At 39.7% G+C, this 18,397-nt stretch overlaps 1 protein-coding gene across 2 annotated transcripts; it reads right to left on the bottom strand.

Annotated features, from left to right (window-relative positions):
- Positions 1-1,090: 1,090 nt before the first annotated feature.
- dyrk4 (dual-specificity tyrosine-(Y)-phosphorylation regulated kinase 4) lies at positions 1,091-16,564 on the bottom strand. Of its 2 annotated transcripts, XM_057837719.1 has the most exons (14): positions 16,121-16,564; positions 13,079-13,156; positions 10,029-10,184; positions 9,703-9,853; positions 9,369-9,532; positions 6,006-6,142; positions 5,775-5,915; positions 5,032-5,170; positions 4,741-4,822; positions 4,424-4,596; positions 3,061-3,121; positions 2,836-2,965; positions 2,556-2,737; positions 1,091-2,444 (listed from the first exon to the last, which is right to left on the bottom strand). In XM_057837719.1, the coding sequence occupies exons 1-14, from the start codon at positions 16,139-16,141 to the stop codon at positions 2,185-2,187; spliced, it is 1,875 nt and encodes a 624-aa protein (XP_057693702.1). In that variant the 5' UTR covers positions 16,142-16,564; the 3' UTR covers positions 1,091-2,184. The 2 variants fall into 2 exon arrangements, with proteins under 2 accessions (XP_057693702.1, XP_057693703.1); XM_057837720.1 differs by lacking the exon at positions 16,121-16,564 and having other exon boundaries at positions 13,004-13,150.
- Between the last annotated feature and the right edge of the window lie 1,833 nt (positions 16,565-18,397).

Genomic DNA, 18,397 nt, shown 5'->3' with positions numbered 1-18,397 from the left:
CAAATGTTTTCAAGGATGCATTACAGTAATAGATTTACGACAGTAAAATCAGTTTTAAATAAATACATTTCACAAAATACTAGTACTGTATTTTAGTAACAAATCGTGGACTGGGCCGCATAAGCATCTTTGAACAGAAATGTATTAGTCTTCAGGTTTTCACAAACATATCCCAATGACAATCACAGGTATGACATTTATTAGTTCAAGCAGAGTAAAATAATACATATTCACGGTACAAGAAAATCGTTTCCATGTCCATCGGTTGGTAAGAAAAAGCTGTTTGTACGAGTGACGTGTGGCCGTTCACTAATAAAATAAATAAACAAATAAATAAAATAAAATAAATAAAATAAACGTTCAATAAAGCGTTGTAAATAAGCGTTCCCGTCAGGGGGAACATTTCACGCAAATTTGGATCGAAACAGCTGTTTTTGGATAGGAAAAACAAACAAAAAAATATCCTCAGCGTCCCTGGTGGTTAGTAAAAGAGAGAAATTGATGTTGAAAACCACTATTGACGGCAATAGACGTCCAATCAATTTCCAATTTCAGCTGCGAGTGAGTGAGTGAGTGAGTGAGTGAGTGAGTGAGTGAGTGAGTGAGTGGGGGTGGGGGGGTGGGGGGGTTGGGTCCATCATCACCGGCATCTTGACGTCTTGAGCCTTTTGAGTTTGGGGAAAAAGTAAAATTTCACATAGGTCATGCTCTGCTGAGGAATGAAGGTTGTGCCAGCATGACCATGTTCTCAGCCAGGAACTGTCAGATGCTCAAGACATCCTTATAGTCAATTCCTCTCAGAACAAAGAATGCCATCAACAGAATGTAGATTTCGTAAAAATACTAAACCGTTCTTCAGAATACGAACAATACAGTACCCACAAATAACTGTTTGACTGGTTTGCTCAAACATGAAAAACAGTATTTACAGCTGTTAAGTGTATGTCACATTCTGACTGTACGGTATATTTAGTGAAATATGAATAACGTCAACGTTACTCTCAAACGCTGTTCACATTACTGTGTTCATCTTGGCTGTCATCCCTGAAAACAGCTCTGAATATGTTAATAACACAAGTTCACAAAAACGTATAATAAAAGACATTTTATTTCGGCATGAAATACGAGAAAGTTATTACATTTTTCATGGATCATGTTAAATCTTAATTCTATGAGAATCTCTGATGGCTGACCTTTCAAATTGGTGGTGGGTCTAGACAAAAGTAATTTGCATTAAAATAAGTATTTGTACAGAGTCTGAACAGCGGGGATTTTTCTTATCGTACAACACAAGTCTAAGAATCCAATAGTTCCTAGTCCAGGTATACACATATCAGTAAAGTGCAAGATATCTAATACTGCAAGGCACAAACTAATATTGTCTTTTTGTTTCTAGTGTAAAAATACTAAGTACACAAACATTTAAAGTCATATTTTACAGCAACAATAAATAGGTATTCTGCACTACACATATTTTGGAAACATTTTACAAACTTTGATCACAACGATACAACTTTTGCAAGGAGCAAATATTTTGCGAACCATATAATATACATTTGCTAAAACAAATCAAATAATCATTAAGCTGTACATAGTATACGCTCCAGTTAAAATGTACATGACATTGGGTCTCTGCATACAAAACAGTTTTGGCTCGGTCAGTACTAGGCGGGCACACACTTTAATAGCTAACATGAGAAGGGTTATAAAAGAGAATATCCTTGCCACTTTAAAATTGAGCTTTCAAGATAAACATTTCTTCACAAAATGGGAAATTTCCTTGAGACAGCAATATTCAACAAACACCGCTCAGTGAATAACGATTAAATAAATAAATGAATAAATAAAGTACATTTAGTGAGCATTCCCATTTGTCCGACGAACACAAACAACAGTTCTGTTGTCATGAATATTTTGACAGCCCCCTCCCATCGATATTATTATTTTTTTTACATCATCTTCTACAACCTTTTTTGACAGGCCATTCTTCTTCGAACTGATATGACTTGTGTAGTTTCATTTTCACACTAAACAACATGGCAGTGTTTTCGCAAGCTATCGATTGTCAACATCACCCTGCAGGAAAGCTTTGTATTCCTGACCGATGAATGTAAAAAACGGTGCAATTCTCAGCACCTTTTTGAGTTCCACGTTCATCATGCACAGCAAAACTCTCTTCTGCCATTACATGATAGGAGGCAAACACTGAGAGGGCGCGAGGTTGTCGCGGCTCTCTGTTCCGTCTTCCTCCTGAGGTTTGATGACGATGTGGACGGGCCTCTCTAAAACAGCATCTTGTACCTTGGAATTCTCACTGTCGCACACCCCGTCCTCCGCTGAAGCCCCAATAGGTCGCAGGCGCTCGCCCGGGGTTGCCTTTGTGTCTGAGCTGTGCCTCGTCAGCTTATCTTCGTCACTGTTTTCTGCAGTGGTGAACCTCTCCGCTGTACCATGGAAAAAAAGGAGATTGAATCAGTGTGATGCATATATGTGGGAGAGACCAGTTGCCTTGGACGTCAGAGGTTCAACTTTCGATATTGAAAAAAAGTCCTTACCAGGTTTGCTATTGGCTTGTTTGCTGCAACTGTAATCACTGTTTCTTTCCGTGGCAGGCACACTGTCTGTTGGCTTCTTTCCTGATGGTTTGGTTCTTGGCTTCACCTTGTTGAAATTACCCTCCAGGATCCAGCCATGCTGTAAACCCTCATCGGGTGTCATCCTTTTTGTTGGATCCCAGCTGAATGGCACAAGACACAAGAAAAGAGTGTTTCAAGAGCAGTGAAACAGAAGTGATGACTATTTTGAAACTACTGCAGAAATGGAGCATGAGCATACGTGAGGCAGCGTGTGATGAAATCTAAGAATAAAGTGTCGTTTGTCTTCAGAGTCGTTGACAACTCCTTGGAGTTTGGTTTTCGTTTCTTCCCCTTACTGTTGGTGGTGTTTCTGGGATTTCCTTTTGAATCTGAAAAGTAGATATAAACACACCTATTTTTAACCAAAGTGTTTTACTTAAATATTTTAGCTATATCCCCCAGTAGGGGAAGCAAAAGAAGTTACCAAAGAACAATCTCCTCCGGGATGCAGACTGAACAAAATCATTTGGAGGCATTCCAAGAAGCTGTAAAAGGAAAAGGGTCATCAATTATTTGAGTTGAAGACAATTAAAATTGATCATGGACAGACATGCTACTGAGTGTTTGACAGGGATGAAAGTGGGCCAGAACGGTCAGGAACGCAGTTCCGGTATAAGATTCAGGGCCAGAACACAGTTCCGGTATAGGATTCAGGGCTGGAATGCTGTTCCAGTACACGGTGCTTTGATTCCGAAAATATGACAGCAACTGTCAAAACACTATGTAAAAAAAAAAAAAAGAAATGCCAAGCTGCCACACATGCATTTCAGCTCCAAGAAAACAATCTACCAACATCAGATTTACATACACAAGTGTCAACAAAAATCATAATAAAGTGCTTGTGTAGCATAATCCTTTTCCACCAATATTTATTATTGATTTTATTCCACGGACGGCATGGAGGTTAACCCAGCTGCTGCAGTTATCTGAGTCTGAAGATGATGAGTCACGTCAATGTGCGAATGCACGCAGCAAAGCAAAACGCTTGGACTCATTTATCTGTTCAATTGGCTGACATACTGACATGTGATCAGCAGAGATGGTTATCTCCGATTGGTTCAAATGTGCATGTTTTCTGGAACAGCAAAAAAAAAAAAAAAAAAAAAGCTTGTTGAATTGATGGAACATAAAAGGGCAATGCAACATAAAATGGATCAAATCTTTAAGGGCAATGAAAGAGTTGAGGAGGCTTATTTATCATACTAAGTTTTATTTGCTCTGATGGGGAGGTTCAGAACATTTTAGCTTTCAATGTGCACTTTGGACTTACTCATTTCCTTATGATTTAAAAAAAGTCAATGCGCCATCTTCAAAATATATTCCATTTCACTCTGCATAATATAAGTCATTTGTGCTTATTTTTCTGAATGTATGTTACTTACAGTAAATTTTCATTATTATTATTTAAAAAAGTAAATGTTTACATTAACTTTAATTTTAATATATAAAATAAATATAAATTAAATATTAAATAAAAATTAGGAGATGGGGGTTGGGGTTATTGCTGTTTTTGTTAACTTTTATTTTGCAAATCATAGAAAAAATACAATTATGAATGAAAATCAGTTTTTGTATGTGTTACAGAAATAACTGTGCTAAAACACTTTTCTTTGCATTTCAGTTGTTTAAGAGGTTTGACCCCCCCTCCTTAAAAAAAAAAAAAAAAAAAAAAAGAAAGAAAAAAAATAAATAAATAAAATTTCTGGCTCTGTGGCGACCTTCACGTCGGGAAGTTCCGGCAAGAAATTCTAGCCACTTTCACCCCTGGTGTTTGATCACATTCATACCTCCATTATACATGCTATCTGCTCCACTTCACTCTCTCCGGGGAAAAGAGGGTACCCGGTGTAGAGCTCAGCCAAGATGCAGCCCAGACTCCACATGTCGATCGCCATGCTGTAGGGGTGACCTAGGATGACTTCTGGGGAGCGGTAGAAGCGGCTCTGGATGTACGTGTACACTACAATGAAAGTAAAATTTAATTAACTCGCTTAAAGGTGTACATTTTGACAGTATGTTTTATGCTTTGATTTCAAATCGCAAAGGTTTTTGTATAAGCAGTAGATGGCACCTATATAACACATCATCTATCATATGCTCTTACCTCTTTGTTGTTCATAACAGCTTGATCCAAAGTCGACCACCTTTATGTTCCCTGGTCCTCTCTGAGACAGCAAGATATTTTCCTGTTGAAAAAGAGAAACTGTAATGTCTCACAGCTCCACAAGATGGCACAAATGTTCTATAACGACATTATGATCACAGGAAATGCTGAGCAGGCCAGGTAAAAATGTCAGTAAGTAAAAGTAAGTAAAATTGTGTCTTTATCAAACTTGTATTTCAGCTTGATATTATGAACTAAAATGCAACTTAATGGTTCTGACCGAATCCATACCGGCTTAAGGTCACAGTGTATGATCTTCTCTCTGTGGAGCATCTGCAGGCACCTGAGCAGAGCATGAGTGAAGCGACGAATGAGAGCCACACTGAAGCCCTGGAAGTTGTTCTTTTTGATGAGCTCGTACAGGTTCACCCTGGCATGAGAAATGTGGCATTTGGTAATTTGTATAAGTCTTAAAATGAATGAATGGTTGAATGAATGGTTGAATCAATCAATCAATCAATCAATCAATCAATCAATCAATCAATCAATCAATCAATCAATCAATCAATCAATCAATCAATCAATCAATCAATCAATCAATCAACCAACCAATCAATCAATCAATCAATCAATCAATCAATCAATCAATCAATCAATCAATCAATCAATCAATCAATCAATCATTCTTTTTAAAAAAAATACGTTACAGCTTCCCTTCGCTCAGGAATAATACATAATTATTGGAACCAGCTATGTTCTTTTGCTTGCTGTTGTGATAAGCTGTTCGATGGATGGTGTAACTGGAGCTTCCACACAATGGAGCAAGAAGGGGTAAGAGATAGGGCTCTAATCAAGGCCTTAACTAAAGGATTTGGTGACAGTAATGTAAGACAAGGTGGCAGTCCAAGACGTCCTCTAAAGGTCGCCCATTTAAAGGGATACACAAAACTGTGCCACATAACCCCTGATCCTTTGAAGTCACATGAACGTGATAACACCTTGTTAAGGAGCGAAAAACAAGAGTATCCACCAACCCGAGAAGCTCAAAGGAGATGCAGAGGTGATTTCTGAAGTAGAAGTACTCCTTCATGTGGATGACGTTGTGAAGGTTGTCTTTGTCTTTCCTTTTTATCACATCCAGGATTTTCAGCTCAACTAAAGCTTGGTGATGGAACCTGAGGACCGAGTCAGATACTGAGTTGCAGAGAGTGTTCATCCATGGTCACTTGATACAAAAGGAACAAAAAGATTTTGCCAACTTGCACCTCTTCTTGTTGCGTATCATCTTAACAGCTACAAGTTCATTGGTCTTGTGGTCTAAGCATTTTAGAACTTGTCCAAAGGAGCCTTTGCCAATCACTTCTAATACTTCAAATCTGTAGGCGATGTGGTCATGCAGCACCTGTAGCAACAACAGGAGCATACAGTATATAATGTATTATACAGTAATAACACTCTAGTATTGACACGTTCACTCCCAAAACCAACAGACATCAATTTCACATTGACTGAAATTGAACCTGTTAGTTTACAGTATGTCTGTATAGTCATGTAATTCTCAATTTACTTTATTAACTCATGAAGAGTTGGATAACTCTCCTCAGTTCAGACAAGTCTTAACATTTTAGAGGATTATCCATTCCCAACTTTCTGAAAACAAAATTAATCCTGGAGCAGAAAATCTGTTTAAAAAAAACAAAAAGAAACATTTGATTGTTATGTGGTAAAACATAGTCTTGAAAACATACAGTGGTACCTCTCCTTACGAAATTAATTGGTTCTGGAAGTAGTTTCGTAAACTGAAAATTCCATAAGTAGTGACACGTTTAACATGTTTAATCCGTTTCAAGCCCCGCAAAATTCATACATTAATCTTTTATAAAGCATAAAAATGCATGAAAACGTGTAACTATCGGATTATTGCACAATAACAATAAAATAAGAGTTGTGCATAATGTAAAAACACAAAGAATAAAGAATAAACGTTAATACACTCACATAAAACTGTCAGAACGCTTAATGGCAAATGAAGATGACGCTAGGATACACACATACAGTAGAGGTCCCTCTTAGCCAATTGGATACTAGGAAGATGCTAGGCAATAGCCAATAGCAGAGCAGCTACAAGTATGTTACGTTCAGTAAACTATGGGAGCTGCGAGTAACAGCCCATACTGTGTTTTTGCCTTTCGTATCCTGAAATTTCTTTCGTAACAAGAAGCATTATTTTCCCGCTGAGGTGTGTTTTAACCTGAAAATTCCTTATGCATAGACATCCATAAGTAGCGTTACCACTATATATCTATATTGAGATCTACCGCAAATCTTTGTACAGTCCCTGACAAAAGTCTTGTCGCTTATCCGTTTTGTAGAAACAATTGCTAATAACCTGAATTTTAATTATTCAATTGGTTTCAGTAGGGCTCATATGAAAGCTAAGACCCCCCCAAATGATGTAGAATGTACAAAAATATATTTGTTTCACTGAAAAAAGATTTATCGTTTAATGAAGACATAAAGGTCAAATTTTAGCAAGACAAAAGTTTTGTCGCCTACAGAAAGTAGTGTGAATATTGAACAAAAAAATGTACTTCAAATACAAAAAAATTATTACATAACATAAGCGAATTAAGTAGTGGTGTTGTGAGATCCAAATTTAATATTTTGTATGACTTCCATGGGCTCAAAGGACTGCATCCATGCGGTTCAGCAAGGATTCATACAATGTATTGATGAAGTCATCAGGAACATCAAAGAAAGCAGTCTTGCATGCCTCCCAGAGTTCATCACCATTCTTGGGTTTCGTCTTCCATGCTTCCTCTTTTATCCTTGTTACGTGCCAAAGATGGCTCGCGAAAGGCGTAACATAAAACAAGCCACACAACTGTACAAGTGGACACAAATTTATTTACACAATAATCAAACTCGCAATGAATATGTACAAAATGCCGAGGAAGCGTGACTTCAGGGTAAGCCCAGGCCAAAACAACAAACAGAAGGAACTACACTTAAACCCCACCCGCTAACTAAACCCTGGTCATGTAAAAGGAACAAAGAAAAGACAGCGTCTAACCTAACTGCCTACTCTATACAAAACAGGAGAAAACGGGTTGAACAGAAATGGCGACTTACCCTTACTTGCTTCAGTGCTCTTATTTACAGTGGTGAACAAAAACGATCCAATAACGAATAAACACAAAAGACCTCACCGAAAAAGCGGGAGTGTATCAAACTAGCGATCAAAATGCAAACGAGCGTGAATGGCGAGCAAATAGCTAGCGGGGAGGAACGCGACAGAATGCTGCCAAATTGCGACCTCCTAGAACGTTGACAGCGGCAGGTTTATGAAGCTTGCCGCCTTTTTCTTGGCCAATCAGCTGCGGCGACGTCGTTGGTCCGTCCTGCGTCGATCAGCTTCCGTCACAGTGGGAGGGGAAGCAGCCAGCTGGTGGAGGCGACGATCAGCTGACTGGAAGAACCTCAGAAAATTAACCATTAAACGGCCAGGGCCGTCACAATCCTGTTCATGTCTGGTGACTGGGCTGGCCAGTCCTGGAGGATCTTGATCTTCTTTGCCTTGAGGAACTTTGAGGAAGAGATTGAAGTATGCGATTGAGCACCATCCTGCTGCAGAATTTGTCCCTTTTTATGGTTAGGAATGTAAGAGGCAGCTAAGATTTGTTGATATTTCAGATTATTTATGTTGCCTTTCAACCTGCAGATCTCTCGCACACCCCCATACTGGATGTAACCCCAGACCATGATTTTGCCACCACCAAACTCCACAGTTTTGTGGCAAAAGGTGGATTTTTCAGATAAATCTTCCATTGGATTACACCACAGTCGCCGAAAATATTGCAGGAGACCTACTGGAGCCCGCATGGATCCGAGATTCACTCAGAAAACATCATTGTCTTGCCAAAATTTGACATATATGTCTTCGTTATATGATCTTTTTTTAGTAAAACAAATATATTTTTGCACATTCAACATCATTTGGGAGCGTCTTAGCTTTCATATGAGCTATTTCTGAAACCAATTTAATAATTAAAAGTCAGAGTATTAGCAATTGTTTCTACAAAATGGACCCTAACCCTAACCCTAAAAGCGACAAGACTTTTGTCAGGGACTGTATCCCAATATAGGTTATTGATATGCTCAATATATCGTTTTATGAAGATGTCACTGTTTAATAAAGGAACCAACAGATTGCTTCCAAAACTTTCCACTGTTAAAGTGTCAATGTAAAGAAACACGGTAATTTGTTTGCAAGAATGTTGCAATCATATAGTGTTGCTGTATTTATTTTTTACAAATGTTACACTGAAATATTTTCGTAATCTGTAAGGAAGACAATTGTTTTTTGACAGATTGTTCACGAAAGTCCAAAAACCTTGTTTCTTCATTTTACATTTACATTTAGAAATACCTTGTTTTTCTCCTTAATAGTTGAATCATAGAATATCATAGATTGATTTCCTGACCCATGTGATAATTGTTGCATAACACATCGTGAGATAATCTTTATTGTGAACCTTGTATTGCAAATTTTATCGTACTGTGCAGTACCCACAGACCCTGACTTTAATTTCTTCAAATATCTGCGGGATGAAGTATCAGAACATTACCCTGATGTAGCTGCCCTGCTCATCATCATAGCCGCAGTTCTGCGGTGCAGCATGGGAACCTTCGATTTTCTGGGAGCCCAGCCCCAGAAACCAGATCTCTGCGTAGTCCATAATTTCCTCTCTCTCAAACTCTGTCAGACGATCTTGGAAGTTGTTGACTGAGTCTGTTGGAAGAGTAGGAGGACTACATGAGTCATGTTATCACATTGATCAAAGAGCAGAGGAGGGTGAACAAGCGTTTGTGACGTAAACAAGTTATTATTTACTATGAGTCAATGGACAATATTAATTTCAGTATATGCTCTTTTTCTTCTTGCATTCTGTGAAAACATACCTATGGGAGACATTGGCAGCCTTGGACCTTCGGGCGCCTTTTCTTTATTTAACCTGCAGCTGAAGAGTTTGTTGTTGCGAGACACTGATATTTTATCCATCGCTGCGCCAAATCGTGTGGTGAACTGCTGGGTGGGCTTGGGCCTCTCAACCTGTTCGTGGACATGTAGATTTCAGCTTTATGTCACCCACACCAAGCTTACAGATACATGTCTGTGACTACTGAAAACAACACAGTGAGCTTCAAAATGTTCCACAATTTAAAATAAATACTAACCAGGAAAATAATTAAACTGCATGAAATTACTGAAATAGTAAGCTCCTTACTGTGTTTGTTTGATAGTGGTTCTGGACTGCATGATTGACAATTTGGGGCAGGATGTGGTCAGACTGCTGCTGGTGCTGATTCTTGGCATTGCTAACCACCACCTGGACCACCGGAGGCTCTAGCGGTGGCAAAGTTCCTACTCCTGGGCCAAATTTCTGTAAGTATAAAAAATTGATAAAGGCAGAGCATTTAGGTCAAAATCAATTTATCTCAAGATGTACATATTGAGCGAGTACAGCACAATTATAAGCACAAAAGAAGTAGAGTGGGTCAGTGTGTATGACCTATAAATTAATTATATCTTTTTTACAATGTTCTCATGCGCCTGTCGCTGCCTCTTTCATCGGGACGTCTTTGTGTCGGGCTGATCGCTTTTTAGTTTGAGGCTCAGGTGATAAAGACCCCCAGCAGGGAACGGCTGGAGTTACAAGAGGGTAATGCGGACATAGTCTGTGGTACCAACTAGGCCAGGTCCCAGCGCTGTCTCTGGGGGCTTTGTGGGGGAGAAGAGCAGCAACCTGCTTCTCTTTGGCTGCTGTCAGGAATACTCTGAGAGCCCCAATGGGTAAAATTAACTCCCTGTCCGATGCCAAGTTTGCGGTGAAGAATTAGATGTCGTAAAGATGTATATCAATGTCATCAAGGGGAATTACAGAGCAAATTTAGGACATGCTTTTATTTTGTTAGGTGCCATTCCACAAATGTGTCCGGTGAAATCAATTACAACAACTTTGGCTTTCCTATGCAAATAAAACACAACAATGCCGTTAGTATTAAAGATATGATATACGTTTTAAAATATTGGAATCCTATCTGCACATTTTATGAGACTTTATGCTCATGTGTTTCGTTGGTGCTGCTGATGTTGTTTATCAGGGATGCACACACAGTATAGCTAAATATAGTCAAGGTATTTCCACAGCATGAAAATAACCGAAGGGAATGCTGCATCATTGCGGCATGAAAATAAAAGGAAATGCATTATTAATATGATGAATAAATATTAGTGTAATACATTTGACAAAAAAACTTTTATGCATTTAAAAGAAAAGACCAGTTTCTGGCATTTCAAAAATGCATACACGATCGGAAAAGATATCCTGGTCACCTTTTGTTTTGTTATAAAGTTCTTACGACAGGATAAAAAAAGTCTTAAATAGTCTAAAATGTTATGTGAATTAGAATCATATTTTGAGACGATTTGACCATATACAACAATTTGGCAAAGCACAGATGACGAGAAATTAGTCTTTTAATCCGCCGTTTAGCCACGCCTACCATTTTAGCGCTCTAGTGTCCCCAACAGGTGGATGACGTCGGCAGGGTTATGGTTTCATCTGATTTACAATTCAGCCCATTGAGGGGGAATTATTCAGAACGAGGAAAATACGACGAAGAGAGCGGCCAAATGTCACTGTTTCATTCTCTCTACGCCAATATTTTTAAAGGATATCTTTTTATTGAAGTATTTTTCCCCAATTGCTAAATAAATGGTAGGTCATGACAAATAACAGACTTGTGCTAAATGGGATATGAAATAATAAAAATGCATTTATTAAGTACGACATGGCAAAATTACTCCATAATGATCAAAACTGTCGACTTCACCTTTACTGTCGCACCTCCCGTTATATATGATATTTTATGCCACCGTAGTCAGGCTTTTGTCATTTCCCTGCCCCGGCTTCGGAGAATGTAAACAAACCAAGAGGCGTGATAGCTAGCCGACATGCTAACCCGAATTGAGTGACGTCTCAAAGTCTTATTTTCCCTTTCCGAAGCGAAAAATCACACAAAACTAGCCCGGATAATATCACACGGCGGCAGGGATGTCCATTGGCTTCGCCGATCGGCAAACCTAGCTGTGGTGAGCAAGTTACAGCTCGTTGCCTTGCAACGGACAGGAGAGCTTGCCGGGAAAGCAGCTGGAGAGTACCGCCAGACAAACCGGCCAACATCGGAGGAGCGCGGAGCTCCCACATGGTCACCACGAATATGGTGTAAAATAACGCTTTACTACATGGTGAAGACATAAACAGAGAGCGGCTTGCAGTTGTTTTGCAGCTAGCATGGCAGCATATGTCTGAGGAGAACTTCTCTACATGTCAGTTCATGATCAAACGTAAGTAAATAGTCCTTTATTTAAAGAAAGTTTGTAGTGTTTACTTTGTAATCGCTCTATTCACGGCCATTTTTAACACAATGTTGCAATTTGTAATGGGGTTGAAGATTTGACAGAACACTGGGCACACGAAGAGGGCAATAAGCTGAGTATAGAGGGGTGTGTGGAAACAAGCCGCCAGTCGTCGGCCAAGTTGCATTCTGGACAATCAGCCACAAAATGCAAGCCACCTCCGTATTAAAACGTGTGCCATGATCCCAGTATTTGACATAATACAAAATACGATGTTTACTCACTTCCTCGTAAGTCCAGTGGTTCCATAGTAGTAGGGCTTGTTTTGGCCAATATTAATTGTGAACGGAAACCTTTTGAAACCCAAAAATGGCTCACGCGCCCTTCCCTGGTGCAGCCACAATTTTCTGCAGCCGTTTGGCTGGCGTGATGCGAAAAATAAACGAATTAATCCGCAAAATCAGCTGAATCCGCAGTCCATTTGCATGCTATAAACAATGCTGTATTGTGAGATGCTGACCCGAGTGACCTCACATTCGCATTCATCCTAAAGCCGAGACTGAAGCCGGAAGTCACTCATTTTCATGGCGGGGGATTCAAAAATTTAATATATAAAACTATCGCTTCTACACACATCCAAGCGGTCCATTTCATTCAGGAGCATAAAACACTGTGTGAAATATGAAATAAACATGCTTTTTGGTGTCGTACACACTTTAAACAAACAAAATCAGCCATCGCAATGTTCAAAGGTTTGGTTTAATCATATTTTAGATGCTAACTTAATCAATGTACTTTTACATTTACTTTCCTCCAGAATGCACTAAAACTAACGCAGACCTTTTGTACATCAGGCCTGGAGTGTTGTAGAATTTTGAAAGTTATTTGTTGAAGCATCAGATGTTAAAAGATGACCTGTAGGCAGGATCGGGTGGTCCCAAGACGACTGCCCTCTGCTGGCTGTCTGTGTGGGAAGGCCTCTGGTCGTGACGTCTGGAGGAGGAAAACATGAAATTTAAAGCATTTAAGTAGACAGATAAAGCATATCTAATTCTATTCATTTTTGGTACCGTGGAATTAGGGCAACAGTGAATTAGAAACAAACACAATGCCTGATGTAGGAATCCTTCAACACCTCTAAAGATGAAAGCAGTCATGCAGAAATTGCTTCTCACATTTATCTTATACACTCTCTCTCAAACACACACTCACACACACTGTAGGCAGCCGAGCAAGCTCGCAGCCAAGCTCCCAAAAATAATGCGCTGGGATCTAAAAATATATCACTTCCGTAAAAACCCAGCAACAACCAATATGCTGTACTTTTCCCGCCTGGTCTGATCATGTGCATGTACACGTGCTTGCAAGTAGATGAACACGAGTATGCCTGAATGTGTACCAGAGAAGCAATCTCTCAGTCAAAAGCAATGGACTTTCCTGTTCTAAAAAAAGGAACTGGGGTATTTGGGATGAGTCCCCTTTGCCACCAATCTGGCTGGCACGTGCCTTTTTAATCAGTGTGTGAGCCTGTCTTGGCTCCATATGGGTGAAAAAAAGCTTAACCCCATTTGGAGATATGTGCCGATCACTCTACCTGCATGCCCAGAAAGGGAGGAAGAGGTGAAACAGACGTACTGACCGATATAAAAACACTTGGTCTAAGTTAAAGCTCCTTCTGTGTTTGTTAAGAGAACATAACAACAGACTAATCCCAAATGAATCATCTGGACTGTAGACAAAGTCAAGAGTGGATGTTTTGCAAGTAAACAAGAGCCCGAAAAGGCCTGTTGGCTTTAGTCTTCTATAGGATAGACAAAATGGAAGGTTTCACTATAGTCATGTTACAATCTGAAGCAGAGGGCATGTAGTTGATTACATGTAAAAACTCACCTAGGTGGATGCAGTTGACACATGAATGTTGATCTTGTGGAGCTCTATGTCATCACGAGAAAAAATACCAGAGTTCTTAACTCAGTTGCTACCAATGGCAGCCATTTGAATTGTCAAAGCTGATCATTCACTTCTAGCCCTCCCAGTTCCAGCGCCATTAATAGATACAAACAAGGACTGTTAGTTATAAGTAGAGGATGCCGATCGATCGGGTCCGATCACGTCATTTTCAAAGTATCGGAATCAGCAAAAAAATATCGGCCATGCCTTTTTTTAATATATATATATTTTTTAATTAAATCGTTTTCTAATTGTATTTAATGTTAAAGACATAATATGTTACACTCGTCCAGTCTTAAGTTTAGGCTTAAGGTAGGGTTATCAAATTTATCCCGATAACGGCGGCAATTAATTAAAAAAAAAAAAGTGTCACGTTAAAATATTTAACGCGATTAATGCATGCACTGCACGACCCACTCACGCATTGTCGCGCTCAATCTGTAACGACGCCGTTTTACCTATATAGAGAGATAAAAGGCAGCGTAAAATGAGTAGAGTGAATTTTGGCAGCCTTGGAGCCTTTTTTTAATTGGCTAAAGCCATACAATCTCTCTCCCTGCGATTAGAAATATCATGGGAAGCAATGTGGGGAAGCAAGGTGGCAACTGATCTTTTTCTTAACACCTTATGTTATTTCCCAATGCAGAGAAGATATATCAATTGGTAGCACTACGCACAGTCATGGTTCCACTTCCCATCATGGATTTGGGCATGGCTACAGTATCATTTACTGAAAGCTCAACAAATACACTAGATGGCAATATTTAGTCACAATATACAAAGTAACAAGTCTTTCTATCCGTGGATCCCTCTCACAGAAAAAATGTTAATAATGTAAATGCCATCTTGAGGATTTATTGTCATAATAAACAAATACAGTACTTATGTACTGTATGTTAAATGTATCCATTCATCTGAGTTTTATTCATTGTTTTCTTAATGCATTGCCAAAATGTATATGATCGGGAAAAATTATCGGGAATGATTGGAATTGAATCGGGAGCAAAAAAAAAAAGCAATCAGATCGGGAAATATGGGGATCAGCAGATACTCAAACTAAAACGATCGGGATCGGATCAGGAGCAAAAAAACATGATCGGAACAACCCTAGTTATAAGTGTTAAAAAGCAACTCTGACAAACGCACTGTAGATGCTAAGTGCTTTCATCTTACTCTTTTGATATTCTCTTTGCATGCTAAATTCATAAGCCAGTCATAATGGTAAAGTTTGTTTCTGAAATAATAAAAAAGGTCAACTAAATACTGATGTGTTAGATTAATCCAAATGGCCTCATTTGTTGGGCAACATAATTACAAGTCAACAGTGGACACTCAACCCAGCAGGTGCACAAGGGAAGCGTTACCTCTGTGTGATCCTCACAGGTCACTTGGTCACAAGGTCAACAAATGGAATGAAAGCAAAGTTAGCATTTCACCCAAACGACATTTCAAATCAATTGCCAAACACGGGTGTTAGAAGAAATGACCCAAATAGAAAAAGATCTGAGTTTGCAGCTTAAATATGGGGTCAGGAGACACATGGAATTTGGAATGAATATTTATGTTGAATTTCCCAATGCAGAACGGACGTCATGCAACATTAGGCAAATTATCACTGATAACACCGAGTTTATAATTACAATTGATGCTTCTTAGGGCTTTCCCAAAAATGTATCAAGCACTGAACAAGTTAACTGACAGTAAAGCAAAAATACTTAGTGTTGACAATTCCACTCATGCATAATCCACAGAGGTCAAGCATAAAAAATGTAGCTTTTGCAAATAATAAATCAAATAACTTATAAGACACAACATGTTTATAAGTAACAACTCTTCTGAATACAATATTCTATTATCTCAAAAAGTTCAACAAAATATTACCCAGTATTTGACATCAAGTCAGATAAGTACAGTCAAAAAATGTACTTAATACGCTTTTAACCAAATACATAATAGTTGAGTACAATTTAAAAGCTATAGAGTGTTAATATAGTAAAGTTTCCTCACCTTATTAATCTCTGGCAACATGATAATAGTGAATAAAAAAGTTAATCTTTTGAAGCGTGAGACTTTATAGAATCCAAGGAAAAAGAGTCATAATATCCCCGGTCTGTCTGATGGGAAAACAGCACGGCCCCAGTCCGAATGTGTGAATCCTTTGGAAACGAGTCGGAACAACAGATCCAAAAACAAACGCACACCAGGTTTTACGCACACTGCTGGCGTCACCAAGGTGGAGATTAGCGCGAGAGGCAAGCTGTTGTAGGCTCCATGCGTCGTGACGCGCCCAGCTAAGGAGCCACCTGGTCAGGTTTCTGTCACGGACAGCTGGGGATGTCCCGATATAGACGTGTATGTGTCTCTCTACCCTTCTGCCGCCCCGCTCGCTCGGCCCACCTACATCGAGCTGCGCCCTTCTCAACACCGACGCTCGGTAGAGCTCATTTCCACCGACGCACGCGCTCACGTCAGCCACGCCACTATTCTCCTGAAGCTCCCTCACAGTCTCCACAACGGAGAGCAGAATAAGGATTCCCTGCAACCAGTGTGATACGCAGCCTCAGCACGTCATCACAAATGACTGTAGAGGCGTAGGTTTGCATATAGGAACTGTATGGACATAACACTCGCAACATTTCAGGATGCTCAAATTGTCCCCACCAACTTTTAAGCAACCTTATTTGCATTATATAATGAGTTCAGTTATATACTGGAGGTCATTTAGATTTTCTTGCCATTTGTTGTATGAATAGAATACGCCCTACCATTATGAAGTGATTTATTTTCATTATGTTCATTATACGTTCATTATGTTCTTACATTTTTTTCCTTTCACTCTCGAATGTGCCGGTCCATTTCCCCCTCAAACGCATGTTTGATTGGCTGATGACCCCCCCCCCCCTCCCCTACAGACACACGGGCACACTCACGCAGCCTGGACAGATTCTTGTAGACCAGGGCTTCCCCAACCGCCGGGCCACACAGAAAATAATAACTTATTAACGACTGCATTCTGGCCAAATTAACTTTGGCATAGAATGTCGTCATAGAAATCCATTGATTGGACTGCTAGCAGTACATCTAGTTTTGTATAGACCCCAATCACCAACGTCATACAATCACGTGATCGCTGTATTGTGCCGCCATATTGTCCGTCATTGTGTGGCCGTATTGTCATTGATCGTAGTTTCTAAAGGTGGATTCACTCGCAAATTATGGAAGCCTCGGTGCTTTCAGATGCTGTAAACTCATTGGATGAGTTGCATAAAAGCCGTTATTTGGAAAAGCTTCGGTCGATCCAGTCGCCAGATCCATATTTGATGCCCAAACCGATGTTTCCTCCCGTCCTGTCCCGTCCCGTGCTTCAGAGCTCGTCCTGAGACCACAAAATTTCCAATCATACTCCAGTTTATGTCACGATGAGGAATCGGGTACCCAAAATTGGCACCGGCCCGAATATAAACCGACATTTGGTCAGCTGAGCGTCACCGTTGTCATGGGAGCGCTTATTTTTAACGCAAATGTTTTCATGGACGCCTTACAGTAATTGATTTACGACTGTAAGATCAGTTTTAAATAATTAAATTACACAAAATATTAGTACTGTATTTTAGTAACAAATCGTGGACTGGGCCACATAACCATCTTTGAACAGAAATGTATTAGTCTACAGGTTTTCACGACCATATCCCAATGACAATCACACAGGTATGACATTTATTAGTTCAAGCAGAGTAAAATAATACATATTCACGGTACAAGAAAGTCGTTTCCGTGTGGGCGCTCCCGTCAGGGGGGGACATTTCACGCAGGGCGGCTATTTTTCGGCACAACACCTGTTGTTGCGCTCACCTTCTTGCTGCGCGACCGTGGCGACGAGCTTCGTAGTCTCCGTCTGATTATGTCTGCGATCGTGTTGGCATCATATTGATGTTTTCGCCGCTGTCTAACGGCTGTCGACACAAACGCATCATGGACCGAGATAAAACAAACCGTGCTGCTTTCGAGATTTGCCCTTTTAACAATGGGCGCACTGCAACTACTAAAATGACCGTTTATCTTCTCTGTTACTGCAACCAACTGCCTTCACCATTTTGATTAATCAATGTTAACGATTGTCAAGAATGTTTTTGGGTTCGTTTACGAGGCGGTAATTCCTTAGACAAGCAGAAAAACATGCAGTAATAGGAGGAATGTACGTAGCGGTAATGTGTAAACACAATGAGCTGACGGACAATATGGTGGCTCCAGTCAGGGGGGGCGGAGTTGTGACGTCACGTGATT

The sequence above is a fragment of the Corythoichthys intestinalis genome, chromosome 5 (assembly GCF_030265065.1).
Source record: "Corythoichthys intestinalis isolate RoL2023-P3 chromosome 5, ASM3026506v1, whole genome shotgun sequence".
NCBI lineage: Eukaryota > Metazoa > Chordata > Actinopteri > Syngnathiformes > Syngnathidae > Corythoichthys > Corythoichthys intestinalis.
The sequence above is the reverse complement of the archived record's forward strand: the minus strand, read 5'-3'. Positions and strand labels throughout refer to the sequence as shown.

Excerpts from the sequence above, each read along its gene's own strand:
- dyrk4 (XM_057837719.1), bottom strand. The coding sequence starts at position 16,141 with ATGTTGCCAGAGATTAATAAG. Across the intron at positions 4,823-5,031 it reads TACACTGTGACCTTAAGCCG|GAAAATATCTTGCTGTCTCA; the intron begins GTATGGATTCGG and ends CTTTTTCAACAG. Across the intron at positions 4,597-4,740 it reads CTGTTATGAACAACAAAGAG|TGTACACGTACATCCAGAGC; the intron begins GTAAGAGCATAT and ends CTTTCATTGTAG.